Source organism: Staurois parvus, unplaced genomic scaffold (genome assembly GCF_062004578.1).
Source record: "Staurois parvus isolate SC_StPar_1 unplaced genomic scaffold, SC_StPar_1.0 ptg000171l, whole genome shotgun sequence".
NCBI classification, from domain to species: domain Eukaryota; kingdom Metazoa; phylum Chordata; class Amphibia; order Anura; family Ranidae; genus Staurois; species Staurois parvus.
In genome coordinates this window covers 703,940-716,043 of record NW_028317967.1, presented here as the reverse complement: position 1 = coordinate 716,043, position 12,104 = coordinate 703,940, and the positions used below count along the sequence as shown (strand labels likewise).

At 40.7% G+C, this 12,104-nt stretch overlaps 1 protein-coding gene across 1 annotated transcript in view; it reads left to right on the top strand.

Moving 5' to 3' along the window:
• CCDC175 (coiled-coil domain containing 175) overlaps positions 1–12,104 on the top strand; it is a 108,346-nt gene that overhangs the window by 74,709 nt on the left and 21,533 nt on the right. The window contains exons 12-14 of the mRNA XM_089676536.1: positions 207–342; positions 4,062–4,193; positions 7,091–7,229. Coding sequence (XP_089532662.1) covers positions 207–342; positions 4,062–4,193; positions 7,091–7,229 — 407 coding nt within the window. The remainder of the gene's footprint in view (positions 1–206; positions 343–4,061; positions 4,194–7,090; positions 7,230–12,104) is intronic.

The following is a 12,104-nucleotide window of genomic DNA, read 5'->3' as shown; positions in this document are numbered from 1 at the left end:
CTGCATTAGGAGCTTAGAAGGTATGTGATCGATTAATAAACGGACACAAAAAAGGTATTTATGTTTTTTATATCTATACACAATATTATTACATAATGTTTATTATAATCTAAATCAAGGATAGTAAAAAATTAAATTTCATTATTATGTTCTTCTTTCAAAGTACAAGAATTACAGAGTGTGTTTTCCTTTACTTTTCAACTCAGAATGGCAATTCAAATTAAAAAAGATGAAGCGACAAAGGAGATGGAGCTGTGGAAATTGTCTGAGAAAACCATACTGAAAGAACTGAAACAAAGAATAACAGCAGGACATAATAAGCAAATGTACTTAACTACAGAGGTGAGGCCAAAAGAAGTTTACGTCAAGGTTTATATCCAACCTAATGTGTGTCACATTGATATGTGTTTTGGTGGCCATTCAAATCAGTGACATGCATTTAAAGCTGGGTACACAATGGCCAAAAAGCATCCAGTTCAGCAGGAACCGGCCGACTTTCAGTCTATATGTACAGCTGTCTGCCCGACAGAAGCTGGTCTAATGACCAGGATGTCAAAGGGACATGCTGCAAAACCAGCATCCAATCAGTGCTTGCAGCCAGTAATAGCTGCGAGGCTGGTCAGTGTATTCTGTTAGTGGGGGGGTCAGAATACAAAGACACACGGGGAGAGAGTAAAAACTGTCCAGCAAAAACTGGCCGATTGATGCCAACACAAGTGATGTTGATGCAGCGATCTGTCAGTTGTTGCCGGTTGTACCAGCTTTACTGTGTCTTACTGCAATGAATGTTTACTTTTCATTTTACATGCCCTGTGATTCACTGCCACGTCACCCCAACACACATATACAATGACAAAAAACACACCTGCACACTACAGTTCACAGATTGTAATGGTGTGTGTTTTATGGTGTTCTCTGTATGGCTAGAGCAGGGGTGTATTTCCCACAAGGCATTTGCCTATGGCGGCATTTTTCAGGGGGCCAGCATCACCCCCCTGGAAGAAGGGACACATGTGGCTTAGGGACCAGATGGGATCTGAGAGAGGCTGTGGGCTGCTTGACTCTCGTTCCTGGGGATGTCCAGAGCTGTGAGACTGGGTTCACATACAGTCATGGCCGAAATTGTTGGCACCCTTGATATTTTTCCTGAAAATCAAGTATTTCACACAAAAAAGGTATTGCATTAACACATGTTTTGCTATACACATGTTTATTCCCTTTGTATGTATTGGAACAAATATAAAACAGAGGCAGAAAAGCAAATATGACATAATGTCACACAAAACCCCAAAAATGGGCTGGACAAAAGTATTGGCACCCTTAACTTAATATTTGGTTGCACACCCTTTGGAAAACATAACTGAAATCAGTTGCTTCCTATAACCATCAATAAGCTTCTGACACCTCTCACCCGGAATTTTGGACCACTCTTCCTTTGCAAACAGCTCCAGGTCTCTCTTATTGGAAGGACACCTTTTCCCAACAGCAATTTTAAGATCTCTCCACAGGTGTTCAATGGGATTTAGATCTGGGCTCATTGCTGGCCACTTCAGAACTCTCCAGCGCTTCTTTGCCATCCATTTCTGAGTGCTTTTTGACGTATGTTTGGGGTCATTGTCCTGCTGGAAGACCCAGGATCTTGGACGCAAACCCAGCTTTCTGACACTGGGCCCTACAGTGCGACCCAAAATCCTTTGGTAATCCTCAGATTTCATGATGCCTTGCACACAGTCAAGGCACCCAGTGCCAGAGGCAGCAAAACAACCCCAAAACATCATTGAACCTCCACCATATTTTACCGTAGGTACTGTGTTTTGTTCTTTGTAGGCCTCATTCCGTTTTCGGTAAACAGTAGAATGATGTGCTTAACCGAAAAGCTCTATCTTGGTCTCATCTGTCCACAAGACGTTTTCCCAGAAGGCTTTTGGCTTACTCAAGTACATTTTGGCAAACTGTAGTCTTGCTTTTTTATGTCTCTGTGTCAGCAGTGGGGTCCTCCTGGGTCTCCTGCCATAGCGTTTCATTTCATTTAAATGTCGTCGGATAGTTCGCGCTGACACTGATGCTCCCTGAGCCTGCAGGACAGCTTGAATGTCTTTGGAACATGTTTGGGGCTGCTTATCCACCATCCGGACTATTCTGCGTTGCAATCTTTCATCAATTTTCCTCATCCGTCCACGACCAGGGAGATTAGCTACAGTGCCATGGGTTGCAAACTTCTTGATAATGTTGCGCACTGTGGACAAAGGCAAATCTAGTTCTCTGGAGATGGACTTGTAACCTTGAGATTGTTGATATTTTGCCACAATTTTGGTTCTCAGGTCCTCAGACAGTTCTCGTCTCCTCTTTCTGTTGTCCATGCTTAGTGTGGCACAGACAGACACACAATGCAAAGGTTAAGTGAACGTCTCTCCTTTTTATCTGCTTTCAGGTGTGATTTCTATATTGCCCACACCTGTTACTTGCCCCAGGTGAGTTTACAGGAGCATCACATGCTTGTAACATTCTTATTTATCCGCAGTTGTGAAAGGGTGCCAATACTTTTGTCCAGCCCATTTTTGGAGGTTTGTGTGACATTATGTCGAATTTGCTTTCTTTCCTCCCTTTTTTTGTTTTGTCCCAATACACACAAAGGGAATAAACATGTGTATAGCAAAACATGTGTTAATGCAATACGTTTCGTGAGAAATACATGATTTCCTGGAGAAATATCAAGGGTGCCAACAATTTCGGCCATGACTGTATATGTGGTGCGGTATATTGCATGTGATTCGCACAGGAACCGCACCTCATTCTTGTGCAAATCAAATGCGATTTGTGTGCGGGGCGATTGGAGCCATACAGTTTGGCTCTAATCGCTTCGCACCAAAAAGGTGCAGGACCATTTTTTGGGTCCGCAGTAGAATCGGATTGCATGGCTATTCACACCTATGTGATCTATTCTGCACATCGCACCGCGTTTTGCGGCCCTCTTTCGGGGTGTTGTTAACTTAACATACACACCCACAGCAGTTCACATGAACTGGGTGCGATTCTGATGTGGTGCGGAATTCACACAGAAAACGCTGCAAATTGCACACCGCATCAGTGTAAACCAGGTGTAAAGGTGAGTGTCTTTCGCTCTCGTGGGAGGGGAGTGGTCTGTGTACGGGGGCGATGCTAGTGGAATGTTCTCTTGGGTGGGGGTGTTGTTGATCAATGTCAGGCTCTCTCGGGGGTGGGAGGCGAATTTTGTGTTGCCTAAATACACCACTGGCCTAGAGGCAATGGAAGCACCGAGTGGGGAGGATAATTGGGTCTCTAATGTCTTTGAGTCATTTATTTTATTTTTTTTCTTTCTTCTATTTTCATCTGTTGATCCAGCCAATAACTCTGTTGTTTTTTCAAAAGAAGAAGCTCTTCAGTAGAATGTATCAGTTACAGTGATGAAACAAACCATTTTCCACTGACAGGGATGCTTACAATGAGCAGCTTTTATTTTTTTTAATGTAAAACCTTTATCCCAAAAGGAAAATAAACTGATGTAACTGTAATAATGTATTAGCTGGAGTTTGGCTTAAATTTGCTAGTGTATTTAAATCTGCTAGTGCATCTAACATTCCCCTTCCCTAGACTGACAATGCTGCTGTCCAAAGGTGCCCTCTGTGCTCTTCATCCAGAGTGGAGGCACTCTAATTCAGGTGGTGTGTTACTGGCCAGATCCCCAGGTAAAAACAGAGGGAAAAAGCCTAAAAAATAAAACTAATGCAGCCATCATATGTAATGATTGGTAAGCTGCAATATATTACATTTTTTGGGTTTAATACCGCTTTAACTTTACATGTACAGATTTTTTTCATACCATATAAGAAAAATCTTAGAATGAACTCCTAGGATCTCTTGACTGAATTAATTCTGATCAAAGTGAAGCCCCAGGCAGTTTGAATAATTACAGAAGATTCACATAGACATGTGTGTATATAACTTAGAACCGGTACGATTTTAAGTATAATGCAAGATGATGGTGACTTGATGCAAAGATACTGATCCCGAGTAATAATTCATAATGTTCTTGTATCTAGGGCAAACGTCTCGAGGGAGAAATAGAGAAATGGGACAAAGAGATCTGCAGCATAAGTGAAGAACTGGATAATGCAAGTAAAGAAAATTTAACTGAAGAACAGAATCTCAAGGAAGAGATAAAGACACTGGAGGTGAGATTAGAGGTGTAAGGGAAGTCAAAGAGCACTGGTGAAAAACTATTGAAGTGAGATTTTAAGTAAACCGTAAAATACATGATTGATAAATATACATGTTTACTGTTGTACCTGCCAAATTATTAGTAATTTTGGACAGTCATTCTTGTGATGTGTGTGGGCAATGTGTGCCTGGAGAATCGGAAATGTGGCTGTCACGCCTACACCTAGCATTGGTGGTCAGGCACTATAATTGGCTTCTGTGTTCTTCACCTATAGCAGCCCCCTTTCCGATAAGAAAAGCAGGCCTTGGTTGCACTCAGGTCTTATACACAATGCTATAGTTCCTGGCTACCATGCCAGGGCAGGCACGAACTGAGTGCAGCAAAAAGGGACTTGCAGTTGGCAGACAGGCAGAGTGGTCCAGTGACAGTCCGGGTTCAGAGCATGCAGTGTCTAAAGAGTGGTCAGGGTCTAATCCGTGGTCAAAAGGCATGCTGAGTTCTGAGCACAAGCAAACTCTGATCCAAGGTCATCAGCAAGGTAATCTTAACTATTTGGCAGAGCAGGGCTAAAATGAATGTCAAAGCACAGGAACAAGGCAGGGAAACAAGGAGCTTGAAGCAAGTGTTACAGACACTATCACAAGCATGAGACTGAGGGCTTGGCTGGCTTAAAATAGGTTTGGTCTCCACTCAGAAACTGTCCACATTAATCACCCAGCAGGTGGACAGGCAGACGGGGAATGCAGCTCATCCAAAACCAGGATGCTGGAATGAGACCAGCAGCTGTCATAAAACTGAGGCGTTACATGTTCTTGACAGCGGAGGAGAGTGATTTGACAGATACCATTAATGTTCCAGTTCATTCCTATTCCATTCAGATTGTTTTCATTCTTAAGCTCTGATGAAGGGGGGCGTTTTTGGACCCCCAAGATGAGTTTGATTCTTTTTTTAATGTCCTCCTGTCTTTTATTTGAATAAAGTCTTATCTACACCCTTTAGCAGTGGTGTGGTACTTCATTTTACATTCTTATGATACAATCACCTATGCTAATTAGTAAGATCACTCTGCTGCTTTCTGGTTAGGATTACCACTCTATGTTCAGTTAAAGCCTATATCTGGCCATACTTAAATCCCCTCCCCCCATTCCTTCCTGTCAACACCATCCCACCCATTTACTATTAACAAAAGAACCCTGTTTTACTCACCTAAGTTTGCCATCACATGACTCTCCACAGTCCCCCTCTGGGAGTAAAGACCAGTGATGACTGATCCCATTGCCACCACCCTGTGGTTCTGTCTTTGTGGTACTGCAGCATTCTAGAACTTGTGGGGCCCCTGCTGATGGACTGTCAATGGAAAGTGTTCATGACACTAGGACAGCTATGTGGTTCCCTGAAGAAGGACTCTCCCAGGGTGCAGTCCAGAAGATAGTGTAGGCAGATTGGAGATTGCCAAAGACTGCTTTAACAAAGCTAGTGATGTTTATTCACTGTCCCGTGAGAAGGCTGGAGGCAGAGTTGACCTAGTCAATGTTGAAGCTGAACGAAAAATTGTTTAATCCGTGACTACATGTGTCACCCATCTGGCTTTGTAGTGTGTCAAAGGTGTATATATGTATCACAAAGCTGGCTGGACAGGTAAAGCAGTAAACATATATGTACAGTATTTCAAATTTGTATTCTGCCAGTTGGCAGAGGTTTTTTTTAATGCATTTTAAGCAATAGCTTCTTGTGGCAGCCATCTAATAAATTCAGGTATAGTGTATTCTGTATCAGCAAGCCTATCATAAGGTCTCAGACAGCACAGACAAGATAGTGGCTTGACTTTTTCTACTACAATTTAGCAATACAGCTGGGTCACATCCCTGCCCCCAGCCTGTGATTGGACTGTACGTGAGCAGCAGCAGAGTGCTTCAACATTAATTTGATCTGCTCTCCTCCCTGATCCTCTCAGATTGTTTCTTGCAAGATTATGTGGACTGATTGTGTGCTAGTGCTCTCCCCATCCAAGTGCTGCTGTACAGGGAGTTACAAGAGTGATACCAGAATAGATTCATATACGCACTCCAGCTGCATTTAAAAATACATTTAATACTTTTTAAAGAATGCATATCTGCATCAAATTGTGTGTTTTTTTTATCTTGCTGGAGTTAATCTTTAAAGAAAACATACAGTATTTAAGATTATTATTTCACAATTAAACATTTAATACAGAGTGAACCAACAAGACAGGCTTAACAAACCATATTTTCTAAACAGAAAGGACAGCAGAAGCTGCTTTCCTTCGGAGTCCTTCTCTCTGATTAAAACCTCATACAGAGCTGTCTGAAGAAAGCAAGAGAGTGGTAGCACAAGTCAGTTCACTAGCTCATTTTTCATTTCTTCTTGAGTTTTGAGCTCTGTAAACAACAAGCTTCTTTCATAGAAGTGAGTTTGGAAAAACTAAAAAACATGTGAATGTGAGCCTAAAGATCAACCTGCTGGCTTGAAATGAAAATGCCAAATTTGCATATGAAATATATCTTATTACCCCAACTAAATATAAATATATGTGTGTGTGTGTGTGTGTGTATATATATATATATATATATATATATGTATTTATATTTTTATGTATTAGTCCTGAAATAGACAAATATATGAAAAACTTAAAAAAATGTTCCTAATGAAAATGCTAGCTGCCCTTACTTTCTCTGCTTGATGGTGAGTTTAAGGTCATTGACCTATAATCAGTATACAGATTAGAAAATTTTGCATGAGTTTAGAGCTCTAATGTGGTTTACTATTTTCTGGGTTAGTGATTCAGAAAGTACTGAAGACAATGAATCAACATGACAGCCAGGGAACCATACTCACTGAGTAGGAAATCCTACAACACAGTCTAACTGCATTTTTTCATGTTTATTAAAGGATAAAATTCAAGTTTGTATTAAACACCTAGAAAATGAGCAAGAAAAACTGGCCAATAACATTCCCATTATGAAGGAGGCTGAAAACACCTACAATAGAGAGAATACCGACTATGAGGATTTAAAGAAACATACTGGAGGTGAGAACATGCGGTCATATTGTGTTATAGGGAATCATGGCCAAAATACAGTAGGAGAAAAGAGCTAGAGACAAAGTAAAAATACAAACTCATTTTTAGGGTTCATCATTGGGCACAGGGTTGATTCTACCTCCTGTCATGCAGACTTTCTTCCATGTAAGTCAAATCTGCTTGTTTACATGCCAGGCCACTTGGAGGTAAGTATTGCAGGTTTCCTAGAGCCTATCACTTTTCTCTTCTTCAGGTCATTCACAACAGGGAGACTCCGTTTTAGAAGTTTGTTAAAAACTGTTTGGGATCAAGTTTAAATTTGGGGAAGGGAGGGAAGAGAAGGGCATTAAGGCCCCCATAGACAGCTGAAAAGGCTGAAATTTGAGCTGCAGGTGGCCTCCAAGCATGAACCAGCTTGACAAGTTGATTTTAAAATGAACTGAGCTGACTGGAAAATGTATTGCTTGAACAGTGACTGCATCCTGTCATCATAATATTACATTAACATGATAATAAAACAGTACCACATCCATAATTTCAAGACACCATCAGAGAAAAATATATTTTTACCAAATATTCCGACTTTGCAGGTACATGCGAGATGACACTTGTTTTGAAACCATATACAATACTTTATTTATACAAAGTTGTTAAAACCTATATGGATCTGAACTGATCCTAAAAATGACAATTTGCTATCAAATCTGAACGTATTATTACAGCATAATCATTCAAGAGAATTGGGTGCTAGAACACCAAACATACTTACAGTGAAGGAAATAAGTATTTGATTTGCCACGGTGGAGAGTTTGGAATCTGATTGTTTGATTGCTCCTGTGGACAGGTGTCTTTTATACAGGTAACAAAATTAGATTAGCAGCACTCCCTTTAAGAGACTGCTTCTAATCTCAGCTTGTTGCCTGTCTGAAAGACACCTCGTAGCCAGAAATCCTGCTGAATGATAGGGGATCAAATTTCCCTCATGAACATGCAAATCAGTGCATAATTTGTTAGACATGCATTTCTTTTGAATTTTTTGTTGCTATTCTGTCTCTCAGTGTTACAATACACCTACCATTCCATTTTTAGACTGATCATTTCTTTGTGAGTGGGCAAACATTCAACATCAGCAGGGGATCAAATACTTATTTCATTCACTGTATGTCAAACACTTATACAATATTTTAATGTGGAATTTAATTGCCCAGCGCTATGCAGCCGCTTTTCTTTAGACCAGCCTTTCTAAACCTTTTTGACACAGAGGAACCCTTGAATTAACTTTTCGGTCTAAAAATTGCTATATCTACAACTCATGATACATTAGTGTGAAGATCAGTGGGAAGTTTGCTCCTTACACTAGTGTTCAGTGGGAGGAATTACCCTTGACAACCACTTCCCGCTGTCCATACACATATATGTGGTTGCTCTGCAAGTGAGCCTTAACACAGAGCGACTGCATATAAGTGGCCCTTGATCAATTTACCATGCTCCCAGGGATTGGTAAGCTCTGATCGGGAGCTTTCTGTTCATGTGACCACTATGACAGCCAATCACGGCGGTCACATGACCTGAATGCCAACCTCTGTATCTTGGCTTTTAGAACTTTTAAAGGGCCAGTAGGCGGAAGGAGTTAAAAAGATCAATTGTGTCATTGCGAACTTATTTAAGAGGCAGAAATTGCTCAAGGAACCCCTAGAAACCTCTGGAGGAACCCCTGGGTTCCATGGAACCCTGAATGAGAAATCCCACTTTGGACAATGGTTTTTATAATCAGGTATGTGAACTACTAGAACTATATACTGATAAGTTGATAGTGTTATTATATGATTATTGACGTCGTGTATATTGTACATATCAATATGTTGCGGTGCACATATGCACTGTCGTGCCCTCTGCGGTGTGCAGCAGAGCGATCCTGTGTCTGCTGGACACAGTGGATCACAGTACTCGGTACCCATCTGCAGTGCAGCTGGAGTATCATGTGATTGCTATGACCAATCATAGGGATCGCATGATAACATGTAAGCAAAACTGTTGTGAATGGCTTCCATTCATGACAGCTTGCTTAATATTGTTATGCTGTGATTGACCCACAACTATTACATGGTACCTAGGCCAATTACGGCACCCTGTACCATGTTATTACCTGTAGCCAATCATATCATTACAATAGTAAGCAAGCTGTTGTGAGTGAAAGCCATTTATGACAGTTAAAACTATTGCTTGTAACAGTGATCATCACTGGTATAAGCAATTACAAAAAAAAACCCTGATCACCACCCCCACCCCAGAGTAGTCCTGTATCACTATGTCACTACTCTGATGAAAAGAAAAGGAAAACAGTTGTTCAAAAAATGAATGTATGAAGCAATCTTTTATTTTATATACTAAAACTATAGTTTATAAAACTAATTTAATTTAATACCTTAATTTTCCAAAAAATTGTGACAAAAAATTACAACTTCAAAAAAACTTACCATGCCTTTTACTAAATACCTTGGACTGTCTGCTTTCCAGAAAGGGTCATTTGGGGGATATCTGTACTATCCTGGCATTTTAGAGCCTCAAGAAATGAAATGGGCTGTCAGTGCATCAGGACTGATCAATTTTCAAATATAAATTCAAAACTGGTTTAGAGGCACTCAAGGGTCTTGCAGAGGAGGAAGATCAAAACTGCAGTGTCTTGAGAAAGATGGCCTGAGCTTTATTGAAATGTTGACAATAAAAACACTGCTGTTCGCACCTGGGCATTTATCTCAAACATAGAGTGCCGTGGCTACCTTTTGGAACAGTTCAATTTTCAAATATATGTATATACCATAGTTTGCAGACTTTAGAACTTTCACACAGACCAAATAATATACACTGATTTGGGTTATGTTTACCAAAGAAATGTAGCAGAATACCTTGTGGCCTAAATGTATCAAGAAATATTATTTGTTTGCAAAATTTAATAACAGAAACTACGAAAAACGTGGGGGGGGGGGTTTCAAAATTTTTAGTTTTATTTTTTCATTTATATAGAAAAAAATAAAAAAACAGTGGTTATTAAATACAATGAAAAGAAAGCTCTATTTGTATGAATTTGCATTTCATTTGAGTACAGTTTTGCATGATTGAGCAATTGCCAGTAGAAGTAGCACAGTGCTGATTAGAAAAAAATTGCCATGGTCATAAGAGGGGAAAAGCCTTCTGGAGCTTAAGTGGTTAATTGAGTTTTTCTTCATGTTTACCAGATTGCTATATTCTCTTTCTGTCCTGAAAAAGCGGGTTTAATCTGTGAAACGCTTCATTAAATGCCCTAGTATCAGTTCAGGTCCATATAGGTTTTACCAACTTTGTATGCCCCATACTCATTCACATAGGGGGCTTCCAGATTCCGATAAGCCCCCTGCCCACAGACCCCCACAACCACCGGCCAGGGTTGTGGGGAAGAGGCCCTTGTCCCCATCAACATGGGGACAAGGTGCTTTGGGGGGGAGGAGCCCCCCTTTCCCAAAGCACCCCCACATGTTGAGGGCATGGGGCCTGGTATGGTTCAGGAGGAGGGGCTGCTCGCTCGTCCCCCCCCTTTCCTGACCTGCTGGGCTGCATGCTTGGATAAGGGTCTGGTATAGATTTTGGGGGGGACCCCCACGGCATTTTTTTAAAAAAAAATTGGCATAGGAGTTCCCCTCAAAATCCATACCATACCCGAAGGGCTTGGTATGGATGGGAGCTGGGACTCCATGCCGTTTTTTTATTTATTATGGTGCTGGTTTTTAAATGTAATTATCGCTTTTTTTTTCTCTTCACTATAGCTCAGAGATTCAGCTGTCACTTTACCCCCAGCTAAAAGAAAGAAAGTTTTCTTTTAGTGTATTTCCCCAAGTTAAAAAAAATAATGGTTCCTTTTAGTGTCTTAAAAGAAACAAAGTTCCCTGTAACTCCGGGGAAAATGACAGCTAATCTTGTGAGCTATAGTGAAGAAAAAAAAAGCCGGAAATTACATTTAAAAATTGGCACCGACATACACTTTGTATTGTGAAATAAATTTGTAAAAATTTGTAAACGGAGGCATTATTTTCAATGGATTTTCATTCATAAACCGAAAATAACGTTAACCAAGGCTTTCGTAAACCGAGGTACCACTGTACTTTAATTTCCCCTTCCATGTTGACTTAAAGAGATTGTAAAGCTTTACATTTTTTTTATTAAAATAATACCTTGCCCCCACTCTCTCATCACAGAATTTGATTGACAGCAGCACGAGCCAGTGGCTCCCGCTGCTATCAATCTGCCAGAGCTCTCGTGCACATTGCTCAGTCAAGATTGGGCTCAGGTAAGTATAAGGGACAGAACGCATAGATTTCATTAAGGTAAAAAACCTTAAAGTGGTAGTAAAGGTAAAAATGTAAAAATCTGCTAACAGGTAGAGTTGGGTTTGATGTTCCAGTCGGAAATAAGCTCAACTCGAACATCGGCTATTCGTGTGTTCGGCGAACACACAAACAGTAAGGGCTTTTGGCAGCCTGTTTGCTCGTCACGCCCCACAATGCACTGCACCCTGACAGTGCATTGTGATTAGCCAAAGCAATGCACCTGATCACAGGTCAACTGCAATGCTTTGGCCAATCCCAGCTGATGATGACATCACAAGGGGCGGAGTCACTTGGTTGACGTCACCATGTGGCCCCTTCCCTTAAATATTTAGGAACTGTCAGGCCGGCGCAGCTGTTACATAGTTACATAGTTAGTCTGGCTGAAAAAAGACAAAAGTCCATCCAGTTCAACCATTAAAAAAAAAAATTATAATCCTACACCCACAGTTGATCCAGAGGAAGGAAAAAAAAAACCCAGCAAACCATGATCCAATTTGCTCCTGCTGGGAAAAAAACTCCTTCT